The 15670-nt window shown below is 34.2% G+C and overlaps 1 protein-coding gene and 1 pseudogene across 1 annotated transcript; both read left to right on the top strand.

The window, feature by feature from the left end:
- Positions 1-5908: 5908 nt before the first annotated feature.
- Positions 5909-8258, top strand: LOC126717134 (heavy metal-associated isoprenylated plant protein 34-like). Its single transcript, XM_050418515.1, has 3 exons — positions 5909-6200; positions 6379-6454; positions 6622-8258. The coding sequence occupies exons 1-3, from the start codon at positions 6171-6173 to the stop codon at positions 8106-8108; spliced, it is 1593 nt and encodes a 530-aa protein (XP_050274472.1). The 5' UTR covers positions 5909-6170; the 3' UTR covers positions 8109-8258.
- A 4853-nt stretch (positions 8259-13111) lies between these two features.
- On the top strand, positions 13112-14744 carry LOC126719279 (gamma conglutin 1-like; annotated as a pseudogene).
- Positions 14745-15670: the final 926 nt, after the last annotated feature.

The raw sequence follows: 15670 nt of genomic DNA, 5'->3' as shown, positions 1-15670 counted from the left end.
CACTCTTGTCTTTTCTCCTTAATAAAGAAGAGTGAGAGGGGACTAGCAGTGGTGACCCTACATGAGCGTGAGCCTAGTAAGTAACCTGTGTCTGAAATCAATGTTTCACGGGCTTGAATGAATGAGGGAGCTGTAAAAGGCTTCTCATGTGGAGTTGGTATCTTGGGTACCCGTCCTATGGAGTGGGTCTCTCACAAACGTGTGGGTGCCCTTCAAGTGGAGTTGATATTTGTGTATCCGTCTTATGGAGTGTACCTCTCACAAGTATGTGGGTGTTCCCTCAAGTAAAGTTGGTATCTTGTGTGTCCGTATTATGGAGCATACCTTCCACAGACATGTGAGTGCTCCCTCAAATGGAGCTGATATCTTGTGTGTCTGTCACATGGAGCGTACCTCTCACAAGCATATGGTGCCCCCTCAAATGGAGCTAGAATCTTGTGTATTTGTCCTATGGAACATGCCACCTATGAACATGTCACATGTCTGTGAGAGGCACGCTCCATAAGACAGACACATAAGATAATTTTTCCCTTAAGTGGGTTAAGACCTAACATGACCTTAGCACCGCTTAAACCACCCAAGACCAATCCATGTGAAGACCTTAAGAACTAGGCCATGAATTTGGAAACTAGAGAAAATGTTAGTATTAAAAACTATGAAGGAGCTACCTTACATTGATCCTTTTATTTGATGGAAAGTAATATTAATATTAGTAAAACATGGATTGCACTATTGATCCTTTTCATTATCTACATCCTTATTTTATTTTTCATATATTCAATGGAAATTTTAATGCTCATTAAGTCTTGCGTCTTAACAAAAGAGTTCATTGCACTATTGCTATAGTGACATCTTGAGGGAAGTAATTCTGTGGATTTTTCATTGAGGGATTGCTATTGTAAAGGCGTTGTTGTAATTGTTAGGAGGACAATTTTTTTAATGTTTTGAATTTGAAATGAAGTCGTGCTCTTCATCAAAGATTTCGTACATATCTTGAGAGAGAATAATGGAAAGTAATCACTTTCCATATTAACATGAGTAATTTCTAGATTTGAATAAATCAATATTATCAATTTGTAATACTAATCCAAAATGTGAAATTAATTTGTAGTCGGAGACAAACCTTGTCCTCTCCAAATATAGCATCCATTCTAACATGTCATTAACTAAGTAAACAAAGGATTTAGTTTTTTGATTTTTGGAATTGTGGACATATGTTTTATGGCTGAACCACATTGATTCTACTTAGAGGTGTGAGTAAACGCCTAAAGGACCCAACTCACCCGTTTAACCATAGTCGATAGGTTCAATCGATTTTGACATTTGTGCTGGTTAGTAACGAATCAAAACAAATAACACCTGATTTTATTGGGTCGAGTATCAGATTTTCCATATTGAAACTTGACTATTGAGCTTTTGCCACTACTAGCTTTCCATGTTGCCGCTATTTCACTTTGTGTACTATTTTTAAACCCAAAAGATGAATCGGCTTAAACCTAAACCTAATTGTCTTGTGAACACTCCCTATCCTTTTATTCTTATACTATTTTTTATGTAATAGAAATGTTATGTCCACAATATTTTTACAACAAATCCTAATTAGCAAGTTGTTACTTACTATTTCTAGTGGGTAACGAAGTAATTTCAATGGTAGATTCAAATTAAAAACTCGTAACAACCTACCAACTAAGATTTATTGGGAAAATATTGTGGACGTAACATTTCTCTTTATGTAAATATCTAATATTATTAACAAAAAAAAAAAAAAAAAAGGAAATCTCATTTCAATTTATTTTTGTTATGTACATGTGAAGGAGTCTTTTAAGAGCAAGATGAACTTAGTTAGATCATATCAATGTAAAATAAAGAGTAAGTAGACACTGAGGCACATGGCAAAGTACAAGTGAAATTGCGCATGCACCTGCACATGTGTGAACAAAATGTACCTAATAAGCAATTAATATTTGCTTGTTGCTTTGCATGATCATGATCATGAGGTGGGGCTGAAGAAGGTACAACTGACAGTCAAGAAGAGCCATAGGGGACAGTCAATAGTAGCGCAGCAGCAGCAAGCAAAGCATTAGATCTTATATTTATTATTATCATATTTTCTCTACCATTCCTCTTCTTCAGCCCCTACTTTCACAATCACATACGACAACAATGCTGAAAACAACACCACCACCAACAACAACAACAAATAGTGGTGTTGTAGTGTCATTTCCAAACTATTAATTGGTTGGGTTGCTTCCTTATCTTTTCTTTTTCACTGCAGGTTGAGTAGCCTGAATAAGTAAAGGTAGTGTATAAGCAACTAATATTTTTTTAGAATTCTATGTCGTCCTTTTTCATAGGTTGAGTAGTTTGAGAAAAGGGTAGTGTAGAAGCAACTACTAATGAGGTGTAAATAACACTTCTCATGAAAAAAAAAATCTTAGAAGTTAGGACATGGGTTATGACTTATTACTGAAGTTTATACTTTAATTTAGTGTGTGCTTGAGATTAGGTTTTTATTTTTTTTATTTACATTTTTTTAAATCTTTAATTGTTTTTAATACTTTTTAAAAGTACAAATATACTTCAACATACTTTTAACAAAAAAATTTAGCAAATGCGATTTTTTTTTTTTAATAAAAAAAATGCTTATGTACAATTTTTAATTTTTAATTTTTTTTTTTTTAAGATGTAACTATACTTTAACTAGCTTTGGACAAAGAAATAAATTAGTAAATCTGTAAAAAAATGCATGCTTATGCACGTGATTCTCATGAAGAATAATATATAGTAAATCCCATATATATATATATATATATCATCTGAATCTTCCTCCGAGGTTTGTGCATAAATTTCTACGGACTAAAATTATATGTTTGTGCTCAAGAGAGTGAAGACAACAATTTACATCTACTTTTATTGTTCTGTTTTATCCAGAGTGTTTTATTTATCCTTTTTCGGCATGCAATTCTGCTTTAACTGTGACAAAATTTACCGTGTCTTCATTCCCATGCAGATAATATTCCTTAGAAACTTTGACTCTGACTGTCTGACATCAGGTAAAATCATCATCAGACTTAATCAACAATCCCAATGGCAAATATCTCTACCTTAATTGTAGCTCTAGATATATATACTACATGAAAATAGTTACAGTTCTTGACATCTTGTGTTGTGTTGAGGACTAGTTGTACCAAGTTAGGCATTGATTAACATAAATCCAAATCTTAAACTTCATTTTGAGCTCTAACACCATGAAAGTGGTTTGGTTTGAATTCAAAAAGGGCATGTTTTAATGGTGAGCTTTCTGTAAAGAAGGGTCAGAAATATACAATCACTCCACTAGAGATTGCCTTTAAAGGATTCGAATGTTCGATGAATTTAAAATGGCTGCCAAAGAATTGGATTTTAGCCCTCAAAATTTGAACCATTAAAGAGTTCAATATAACTATTTACTTATAATTCCAACAAATGCAAATGAATAAAGAAGTTGATTTGTCAATGTTTGGGGATAGCAAAAGCCAATTTCTGAGCAAACCCATGCATAAACACAATAAAGCACATAAGCATGATAGATTTTTTTTAGGGGTTGTGCCCTGTAGAGGGGGGGTCTTTTTTGTCACCATCCAAGCATCTTTTACAGGCAAAGGAAGGGTTTAATGACAGCATTTCCTTCACTGGCGAGGCTTTTAAGAAGAAGAAATAACAATAATAATTTGGTTGCAAAAGAAGGGTCCAAACACTTTTTAATTCTGTGTGTTTTTGACTCTAGTGCATGTCTATATAAGATCCATTTGGAATAGTTTTAAGATGCTGGGTGTCCGTACTGTAATGATAATAGTAAATAAATAAACAAAAAATATCTCACTGTCTCTGAAATGACAATTTTGCCTGCCTTGAGATATTTGTTTGGACTATGCTTCGAGAGAGAGAGAGAGAGTACTTTAGAAAATAACCTAACTTTGTTATCTACCATGGCCTAGATAGTTAAAAATATTTATTATTGCTAGATAAAATCTAGGACTATAATTTATATTACAATTTATTTGCCACAATTGTAATGTGAAAAAGTGTGTCGTGAAGAAAAAATAATAGATTCATATATAAGTAATAGATAATTACTCATAATCTCTCATGTTAAAATTGTAATAAAAAATTGTAAAATAGTGTGTGGTCCTAAATCACTCTCTTTATGCCTAGAGAGGGAGTAAATGATTGGTCAAGGGCAAGTATTTAAGGGTCAAGTTGGTGCTATAAAAACAAAAGGACCACTTGAGCATAAAAACTAAGATATGGAATAATGGGCATTTAAACAAAATCACAGTATTCTTCTCAAATTCATATCACTATCAACCTGTTTTCCATTATAACAATTATCCACAATCTCCCAATATAGTCAAGTTTGCATCCATACCATACCTCCAAAAAGCTGCTTCACAATATAAGTGGCTTTGATCTAAAAGGAGTATTTTTAATAGAAAAGTGGAAACAAGATCGATAGTGCATGTTTCCTATAATGTTAAAATATAAATGCAATCTTTGTGTAAGATGATCACACACACACAAACCGAGTAGAGTACAATCATTGCAGCAATGATGCGACCATGGTATTTCAATACTGTGAAAAAAAAACTCAAAAAAGGCCAAGGTTTCTGTTTTAGCTAAAAAATAAAATAAAAAAAGTCCGATACAACTCATGTGCTTGATGAACGTCACAGCAGTTAATTATTGTGGTGGAGTGGAGGGGTCTCACAGCAGATATACAATACAACTCATGATTTAGTTTGTATATGGCAAAAATTATTTTTATCAATTTATTTTATTATTTAGTTTATTTTTGTTATTATTTATAATTTTCGTTATATTTTTTAATATTATTTATGAATCCTATTGTATTATTTCAATTAATTATTACATTTATTTACAATATTTTCAACAAAATAAGTAAATCTAAAAAAAAATGTTTATTTTATTTTCATTTCTGTTCAATGATTGTTTAAACAGTGTGTAACTCTTTTTGATAAGCAATCTGTAACTCTGTTCCTCTATCACAGCCTCATTCTTGCAATGAGATTTTGATGTGATTTGATTAACTCATTTTCTATGGATTTGATTTATACTGTTTAGTACAAAATTAAGAAACTTTACTAGCTAGGTACATAGGTTTACAGATACCATGCTTTCTTATAAATCAACTTTTTTGCTTTAAATTACTAATTTGGTCTTTTAATAATTTGGACAAAGTTGAGCTTGGTCCTTCAACTATTAAGCTTTTAAAATCAAATCGATTTCTGCGTTCAAATCTCTTCTCCGTCAAACGAGATTATCTAACAATGACATTAATAAACATGGTTACGAAGTGTGCATTTAAAAATTGATATCGCAATTAATATATCTTAAAAATTGAGAGACGAAACTGACATGTTTAAGTTAAAAATTGGGAAACAGATTAAATTTACAATTTTAACCTCAAATTTTTTTTTTTAAGATTGGATCCAGCTTAAAAGTTAATAAGCCCATATGCAAATGAAGCCCATGGAAAATGGGGTAGACGTCAAGCTTGTGCTGTGGAGCCTCTTGGCTAGTGATAAATTGATTTATAGTGTACTTTTGGTAAAAATAATTTTTGCTAATTTATTTTATTATTCAATTTATTTTTATTATTATTTATAGATTCTATTACATTTTTTTTGATACTGTTTTACTATATTATTTTAACTAATTTTTATTTTTATGTATCGGATTTACAACAAGAATTTTTTGATTTCATTAAAATAAACTAGTCTCAAGCAGGACCATAAATGTAATTATGTCTTTACATATTGCCAAGTTAGGCTGTTAAGCACTTTTACCCAAAAAGCAATGTCTAGACAAGCCACTTCCAGTTGTTTATATATACTATAAGATATTTCTTGTATCTCGAGCAACCGCCTTTTGTGCTTGTTAAAATATTTTAAGTTCAAAAAACAACAGACTGGCATGAAACACAGAGACAAAGCTTAAAGATAAGTGTTTAATGCTCACCAAGCGCCTTTGAACTCTCAGACTCTCTTTTATAGCACCCCTTAGTTAATTCTCACTATTCTCAGCTTACAGTTCCAGCCTTACAGATCCATTTCCTTCTTTTCTCTCTCTCTCTCTCTCTCTCTCTCTCTCTCTCTCTCTGAGAAAAAAAGATGAATAAACAAGATGTCATGAGGATGCAGGTACACCATTCTAACTGTTTTCATGTTTCATGTTCTGAAATGAAGCTCTTTTAGGACCCTTTGTTCATTTCTTCCACTGTTTCTCAATTGATATGTTCTTTTTTTTTTCTTCTTTCCTTGTAAAAATTTGGTTTTTGTAAGTCATTTAAAGTTGTTTGTGGGTTGCTTTTCCTTGCAGTCTTGTGTGCTTAGAGTGAATATACACTGTGATGGATGTAAGCAGAAAGTAAAGAAACTATTGCAGAAAATGGATGGTATGTACTTTATTATCTGATTTTTTGTACAGAATTTAAGTTCTATGTTTTAAATTTCTATGCTAGTATGTGATTTTTTAGTATGACTTTGTAATTTTATGTATGTACAATTTAATTGGGTGTATATAGTTTTTATTTAGGCTCTTGTTACTTTTGTTTCTGTGTAGGAGTTCATTCTACCAACATAGATGCAGAGCAAGGCAGGGTGACTGTGACAGGAGTTGTTGATCCAGTTAAACTCATAAAGAAGTTGGAGAAGTCAGGGAAACATGCAGAGCTATGGGGACCTCAAAAAGGTTCAAACTACAACCAAAACCAACTCAATAACCAGTTCAAGAATATGCAATTTGAGCATGGAAAAGGGGGCAAAGACAACAAGTCTCAGAAGGGTGGGAAGGACCAAAAGGGTGGCCATGGCCAACAACCACAACACCAAATGAAAGGTGCTAAAGATCTGAAGGTGCCCATTAAAGACCAGAAATCTGTCAAGTTCAGTTTTCCCGAGGATGAATTTGATGATGAGTTTGACGAATTTGATGATGAGTTTGATGAATTTGATGATGAATTTGATGATGAGGAGTTTGATGATGGTGATTATGAGTTTGCTCAAGGCCATCACTTACCCAACAACAAGATGGGGCCTGTAATGGGTAAAGGCCATGGGCCATATGGGCCTAATTTTACGATGAATGGGCCTCCCATGAATGATAAATGGGGTGGTGGTGGTGGTGGAAATGCCAAGAAAGGTGGTGTTATTGATATTCCTTTAGAAGTGAAGGGTGGTATGGGTGGAAATAAGGATGGTAAGAATGGCAATGGAGGGAAGAAAGGTGGTGGTGCCGGCGGTGGTGGGAATAAGAAGGGAGGGAAACAAAACAAAGGTGGTGGAGGAGAAAAAAAAGGTGGCAAAAGTGGTGGTGGATTTCTAGGTGGATTGCTAGGATTTGGTAGAAGTAGTAGCAAAAGAGAAAGTGGTACTGACAAGGGTTCCAATAATCATGGCAGTAAGGGTGGTGGTGGTGGAAACAATAATGGCAATGGAGGCAAGAAAGGTGGAGCCAAGAATGATGGGGTCCATGAAAGTAACAAAAAGAAAAATGACTTCCATGACATTGATGTTGCTTTCACTAATCATGGCAAGGGAAACAAAGGTGGTGGGGGTGGTGGTGGTGGTGGAAATGTTGGTCAAATGGCCCAAAGAGGGCAAATGGATCAAATGGGCCTTAAGGGTAATTATCCTATGGGCCAAATGGGCCAAGGAGGTCAAATGGGCCACATGGGTAGTTATCCAATGGGCCAGATGAGACAAGGAGGTCCAATGGGCAACATGGGTAATTATCCAATGGCCCAAATGGGAGGTTATCCTGCAGTGCAAGGTCTACCTGCAACCACAGCAATGAACGGTGGATATTATCAAGGAATGGGACCTGGAATGGGGCCAGGAAATCCGTACAATCAACAACAATACATGGCTATGATGATGATGAATCAACAAAGGGCAAATGGCAATGACATGTATCAACCGATGATGTATGCGCGGCCGCATCCGGGCGTTAATTACATGCCGGGGCCACCCATGCCGCACCCTGCGCCGTCCGATCCTTACACTCACATGTTTAGTGATGAGAATACTGGTAGTTGCAGTATCATGTAAATTTAGCAGAGATTTTTAAGTTATGTTTTGGTTTGTTATCTTAGGTATGTGTAATTTGTGGTGGTAGTGGTGATAGTGGTACGAAAGTGCAAAAGTACCATTGCTTATGTTACTTGGAAATGATTAAAATTAGTAAATTTTGTTCCATTACTTTTTGATCCATCAAAACTTCAATTCATCTGTGTGGTGATATTATTCTTTCCCTTGGGCCCAAAAAAAGCAAAAGGGATAGTATTTCATAATGTGTAAAAAAGATAAGAAACATATAAAGATGATGTGCACTTTTATGATTTCATTGGTACATTTCACTTGAAGACTCCTTTAGCAAAAGAGAGAGGAGATGATTAATTAGAATGATAAAATCAACTAATAAATTTTGTATTATTCTCCTCTCGTACCTTCCAATGCATTTCACTCCTCCCTTTGAGTAGAGAAAATTTTGATAAATTTATTTATCAATTATTTATTATCAGATATGAATAGAGATTAGAGAAAGCTGTATGGTGGTGTCTCGAGCACATAGACAACTCTCGGGTCTCGAGTTCAGTCAACACTGTAGAGAAAGCAATAATTGACTTCCTGAGATTCTTGCCTAAAGATAGGACTGCTACACCCAACTCCACAATTACCAACACAAGTAATGGTTAAAAATCAGGTGATCATCTTTGGTAATATGTCACTAAGTAAGATTCAATATAAATAATTGCATGCCATAAGGAAAGTAACATACTAAGTACGCTTCACAATTACCAACACATTTAATAGTTAAAAATCAGGTGATCATCTTTGGTAATATCTCACAAAATAAGATTCAATATAAATAATTACATGCCATAAGGAAAGTAACATACTAAGTACACTTAACATGTGTAAAGTTGAATTTATTCAACTATGTGTTGGCTTTATTCCGTACCAAATTTACTTATAATTCAACAATTAGAAACCTTGTATATAGGTGAATTTTATGTAAGGGTTGTGTGTGTGTGAGAGTGTGAAGAATTGATCAAGTGTATGCATCAAAGAGCATCTCACGATTGACTCGCGAGTGGTGACTTGCCAGAAGTGTCACACGTGTGAAGCATGCAGGAAGTTGAAGGATCAGGACAACTGGATCACTATAGAATAAAAGGTACAGTCTGGCCATTCTGTTATTTGGCGACTGGAACTCGTGACTCATCCCAATTGCGAGTCACTCACCAAAGCACATTGTTTTGCAAAAAAATGACTTTTCACATTCCTTCTCATACCCTACTATAGATACCTTTATACCCACGAAATGTAGAAAACTTCCAGAGCGAATTTTGAGAGATAAACCTTAGAGAAAAACAAGATTGACTCATCCACAATCTTATACATTTGATTCTTCAAATTCCTCAACTCTCACCCTCTCCATTGTCATACCCTTGAGAGGATCTTCAGCCAAATCTTTACCTCATCATATTCATATCAGTGAGAAGGTTATTTGGTGCTTGGGAAGCAGTTCAAGAGAGAACCAATTCATTGGTTGATGCAATGGGCTTATTGTGGGATCTGGTAAATTAGAGAAGATAAGGTTAGGCTTAATCCTATTGGAGCAAGAAGCTTGGAGGGCTTAAGAGCATCGGGTAGATTAGGCTTGGAGGGCGACGGAGAAGTTTTTCGCTGAATTCTTCGGTTTCCTCTTCGATAACACGTGCCGGTGTTATCTTGCGTTTGGTTCTCTCTATCCCTTACTCTTTGCATTTAATTACTGCCGTGTTTGATTAAATTATGGCTTAAAGTAGTTTGTTTATTTGGGTATAGCTTATATTTATCATTCCGCATATATATTGTTTGAATATAAGCTTGTGTTGGTAATTTTGAAATTGGGGGTCTAAACATTCACTAGTGTTTTACACACTAAGTGAGCTTTCAACATATTTGTGAATTCTTCAAATTAATTTCTAAAAATAGTATCATCTAACTTAGGCATAGGAGATGTTTAGGCTAATACTACATCGGCATCTTTCTAAATGATTTTCTTAGTGTTGGTGTTTATTGTTCAAGTCAATCACAAAACTAACATCAAAAGTATTATAACTCAGCTGACACTTCTTGGTAATTTTAATGAAAAAGGTTCAAAGATCAAATCTTCTCTTACCCATTGTTATAACGGATGAGTATAGCCATAGCATTGAATGTTAGGTTGTTTATAGCATTGAATACACTTAATAGCAAAAGAGTAACGTATTAGTCAATGACCATGGAAAACAATAAAAGATTGATGTTAATGACAAGCGTTTCGTGGCCCATAAATATGAACATTCATTACAAGAATGAATGAGAGGGATATAAAACTCGTACAATGTAAAAGTAAAATGTATGCACTCTGATAATCGATATCTACAAACTAGCCATATTATTTTCTCTCATTGATCTTATTAAGTGAATCTTTTCACAATTTCTAACTTGATCATCAAAGGGCATTTGGCCAACCCCACACCAATGTTCCATCCGTTTGTCTATTCACTTTCTTTATAGATTGATCATCGAAGAAGTTGCATCATTGTCCATCAAATAGATGAGAGAACAATTGACAATTTTTTGCATCATTAATAATTATACAATTGTAAATTAAAAAAATATATAATTAACAATAACATCACAAAACTTTTTACAGAAAGAAGTTCATTGAAAATTATGAGAGACTATGTTCTTATCTTAATAAACTGATAATCGAGAAATACTAAAAATGATTTTGAAATCAATCTAATATCATTTACAATTGATAATCCAATTTGAAAACTTGTAAACAACTGTGGCTTGGTTCAGGAGCAATAATAATTAATAAGCATCACTCTTCAGACTACAACTCAAGAATCAAGATGCCTTTTTATTATTATTATTATTTTTGATAAGAAGATGCCTTTTTATTTGGTTTTAAAACACATGCATTATGAAATAGTCTTTCTTCTTTTCTTTTTTCTTTGGGAAAGAAATAGCTTTTGTTTTAGGACACAAAGAATCTTACTTCTTTACTGAACAAATGTGTAGTATTGAAGCGTTACAGTAACGATAGGAGGAGCTACCTAAAAAGATGTGTTCTTCATATTCTTTTAAATGTTGGTGTCGGTTTGGAATGAGACGTTCAGCGCCGATCCCTATGTGAACCATTTCATACTTTCAACTTTTGACTTTCATCTTTTCATATTCGCTTTTTTAATATTTTTGCTTTGTGATCATGGAAAATTCATCATTTTGAAAATTTTCAATAATTTTGTATTAAAAAAAAAAAAAAAAACAATCATTTGCTGCAAGCTGGGGTAGGGTAGACCATGTATCCATTGGCCATTTATGTCCCCTAGCAAACTCAAAGTGGTAAAAGCGAGAGGAAACCACATTGGGGTTTGGCTTGGTTGCTAGAAAGTACAAATAATTTATTTAGGATGTTGTATTAATATTATATATGAGTCATACCAGACATTTTATATTATAATTTTTCATAAATTGTTTATGTCATTCTGTCGTTTTGGTGTTCGTATCTATATTTGTATTTGTGTCCATGTCTGTGTTTCTTAGCTTGAAAATAAGATTTTTCGTATCATTTCACATGATATTTAGCAAAAGTTAAGCAGTTTGAGTAGTAACGCTTTAATAAATGTATTGTGCCAACAATGATAACTCTATTAAGGTCTCAATGATACACGTGGTATTATCCATTGCTGTCACGTGGTATAAGATCGATGAGTACATACTTGAGAATTTTTTTTCTTTTTTCTTTCTGCAAAAAAATAGGGTGAAGTAAATTTTGATTGATCATGAGTATGAATATTGTCAAATAAAAAACTAATCAAATTTTTACTGTTCTTATTCCTTCCATATAAAAAAAAAAAAAAAATTCATTGAATTTACAAGTTAAATATTGTGTTCTTCTTTCGTTCTAAATTTCATAAAATCTTAATTAAGATTATATTCAATTCGTTAGTGTTAAATATACTCTACAAACAATCATCCTTGCGGCCACTTATATGGAGTCAGCCAACATATAAATCATCCATGGCTTAATTCGATTCCAAATCAAAATCAGGGCTACACTTGGCGCAATGCAGACCAAACTAACAATGTAAAACCAAACTTTTACCTCTGACTTTTTTTTTTTTTTTTTTTTTTAAATTTTATATAGAAAGTTTCAACCTAACAATGTTTTTCCTCTAACTTAGGTGTTCAGAGTTCTTAAATCACTTGACTAGTCCTCGAATTAGTATAATCCTTTATAATCCACACACTAGATAATTAGGACAAAGGATATTGAACACATGATCTTGTGAATTACACGAGGTCTTGTCTCTAAAGTCTAATCACTGTTAGCCTAATCCCTTGGAAAAGCCTTGCAAGATAGTTTGTGTGCACTTGCAGAATGGAACAGGCATTATGTGTTACATTTTAACTCTAATAATTTACAACATCATTAATCTTGGACATAACCTTCAGTGAACTTTGAATGACTTTTGATTATTCAGATGATGGGCTTGATGTCATGCATCGGTTTAATTGTGCTTTATTTCACTCCGTTTCCTTGAATTTGTGCTTAATCTACATCAGCATTTTGGAAATGTTTATCTCATTCTCAAATACCCAAAAAAAAAAGAGAAAAGAAAAGGATGAAGTAATTGCCATTATCAAATCTCCAGTAATTAAAAGTTAGCATATTGCCCTTGGCACGATAGTCATTCTACATATAAATGTTTATAGGGTGTGGATGGCAAATGCTGGAGTTCAAGTTTCCAGGAAAAAACTTTACACACATGTCACATATACACTTAAAATTAAGTTAGAGTAAAATTTATATCTTGTATTAAAAAAAAATTTTAAAAAAAATTAAAAAAAAAGTTAGCATATTGCAGTTACAGATTTAAGTTTACTGTTACAAGAAAGAATTAAACAATTGCTTTAAATTAGATTAACTCCAAACCATGTAAAAATGAATGCATGTTTTGTTGTTGTTTGTGTGTGTCTGTTTTGATTCTAGAAAGCTAACAGTAGCAATGTGGCACTCTGCAGACAAACCCAAGCCCATATCCCAGCCCACTGTGAGCTCATCCTAACACTCTGCATGGCTTGTAAAGCCCTCCTAAAATGCCATGTGGCTCTCACACTCATCAACTCTCTGTTCTCTTACTATAGATTGTGCTCATTTCTTGCGTAGCTTTGCTGAACTTAGCATGTGAACCCGTAAGAAAAACAACACACAAAGCCCATCATAAGCAAAATGGGTCCAAATTCTATTATGAACAATGCCAAACATTAACTTCATTATCTTCTAGTCCTCCTTTCTTTCTCTTCTCTTGTTTTGGCATCCCCACCACCCCAAACCAATTTCAAACCAAATAAACTAGTTTTACAAGTGCACAAAGATAGTGCCACAAATCTTAATGTGGCTAATGTCCACACCCCTCTTTAGCAAGTTCCATTTCTTGTGAACTTACAAGGGAAATTCTTGTGGGTTAATTGTGATCAACAATATTTGACATCAACCTATCATGCCCCCTATTGCCACTCCACTCAATGCTCTAAAGCCAATAGCCACACTTGCCACACTTGCCCTTACACGGCTAGACCCGGGTGCCATAACAACACATGTGGGCTCATGGTAGAGAACCCGGTGACACATCAAAGAGCCATGGGTGAACTTGCACAAGATGAGCTCTTAATTCAGTCAACTCAAGGGCCTAACCCAGGGCCATTGGCTAGGGTGCCTCAATTTCTCTTTACTTGTGCACCTTCCTTCCTATTACAAAAAGGGTTACCAAAAAATGTTCGAGGGGTTATTGGACTAGGCCATGCACCAATTTCTATACCAACTCAACTTGCTTCACACTTTGGATTTCAAATTTTCAACCAAAATTCGCCTTGTGCCTCACATCTTCCACACGCAGTAACGGAGTCATTTTCTTCGGAGATGGACCGTACTATATGCATCCAGGTATAGATATTTCACGTCCACTAAGCTATACCCCATTAACCGTAAGCCAAAACGGAGAGTACTACATACAAGTGAGTTCAATAAAAGTCAACAACAAACTTGTTCCACTAGACACATCTCTTTCTATCATTCAAACAACATGGTTTAGGTGGAGCAATGATCAGTACCACAACTCATACAATTCTCGAGCACTCGATTTTCACAACAGTTACTCAATTTTTCTCTAAAGAGCTCTCGGGGGTACCCCAGACAAAACCTGTTGCACCATTTGGGGTATGTTATGAGTCAAACAAATTTACAAGCTCAAGGCTTGGACCTGGAGTTCCTAACATTGACCTTGTGTTGCACACACAAAATGTTATATGGAGAATTTTTGGTGCAAACTTAATGGTGTAGGCACATCCGGGTGTGACATGTTTAGGCTTTGTTGATGGAGGGTCTCATCCAAAAGCTTCAATTGTCATAGGGGCATACCAATTGGAGGACAATCTGCTTCAGTCTGATTTGGCAAAGTCAAGGCTGGGATTAAGCTCCTCGCTGAAGTCTTGAAGGACTAATTGTGCCAACTTCAACTTCACTTCAGTCCTTGAGAGTTTTTCTGATCATATTATGTACTTTTGCACCTATGTGGTAATAATAATGTTAATAAAATAAAAGGTCCTAGTGACTTTGATGGATATGAAGTATGGTTTAGTCCAGAACTTGCTCAACTGGGTCTCAAATCCAGATATAACAATCATTCGGATATGATTGATCATTGGCTGATTACCTAGTTTGATGAAGATGTTATTGTTCGTTTCATGTCTCTAAATAAACTAGCTAATAGCTGGATTACTCTGTTCTGTATTTTATATTTGTTATTAGTTTTTGTGAGATTAAGGCTATATTGTCACTGTTTGAATACTGGGAAATATGTCACATCCGAGGTTGTATATCTAAAAAAATATACAACCCAACTACAATAATATGCTTAATTTACAACTTATTGTTCACTTGGATGTAAACTTAAAAGACATTATATTATTCACTCATCTTTCTCTTCTAGTTGCTAGTAAGACATTATTTTATAATATTTTATGGTGTAATATTATTTTATTGTGTTGACTTATATTATTTTATTGCATTGTATGGAAAAATAAAAACAGGTATGTTGGGGGTATGATAAAGTGGAATGGTATAATAAATAAAGTAATTTTTTAGGTTGTAAAATAGCAATTTTTATACAACCCCGGATGCTAGTGCTTAGAAGCAAACAAAGGTGCTCACCAATGTCACCATGCTGGCAAGACATGGCCAGGGCACGTTATGGAGTTTTAGACTTGGATAGAAGAAGCTCCTTTGTGCATTCGCAACTCCTCTTAGATGTATCTAATTAATATTTTGTTTTCTAAAAAAAACAAAAAAGCTGTTGAAACTCCCCAAAAAACAAAAAAAACTAGCACTACCTATCATATTTTTCGACCAGACTATTCCTTTGGTTTAAGTCAAATCCAGCTTCGTTATTATATCAGTTCAATTTGTACGCATATATAACGTAAATTAGTGATTTGATTTTCAACTTTATTAACAAAATCAACCATGAAAATCTTACTTTTATCCGAAGCAATCTATGCAGTGGAAT

Source organism: Quercus robur, chromosome 3 (assembly GCF_932294415.1).
Source record: "Quercus robur chromosome 3, dhQueRobu3.1, whole genome shotgun sequence".
Taxonomy (NCBI): Eukaryota; Viridiplantae; Streptophyta; class Magnoliopsida; order Fagales; family Fagaceae; genus Quercus; species Quercus robur.
Note: the sequence above shows the minus strand (reverse complement) of the source record. Positions and strands in the feature narration are given on the sequence as shown.

What these genes read in the sequence shown, in the direction of transcription:
- LOC126717134 (XM_050418515.1), top strand. Translation starts at nt 6,171, where the DNA reads ATGAATAAACAAGATGTCATGAGGATGCAG. An exon ending in AAGATGTCATGAGGATGCAG is followed by an intron (nt 6,201 to 6,378) that starts GTACACCATTCT and finishes TTTTCCTTGCAG; the next exon opens with TCTTGTGTGCTTAGAGTGAA. An exon ending in ACTATTGCAGAAAATGGATG is followed by an intron (nt 6,455 to 6,621) that starts GTATGTACTTTA and finishes GTTTCTGTGTAG; the next exon opens with GAGTTCATTCTACCAACATA.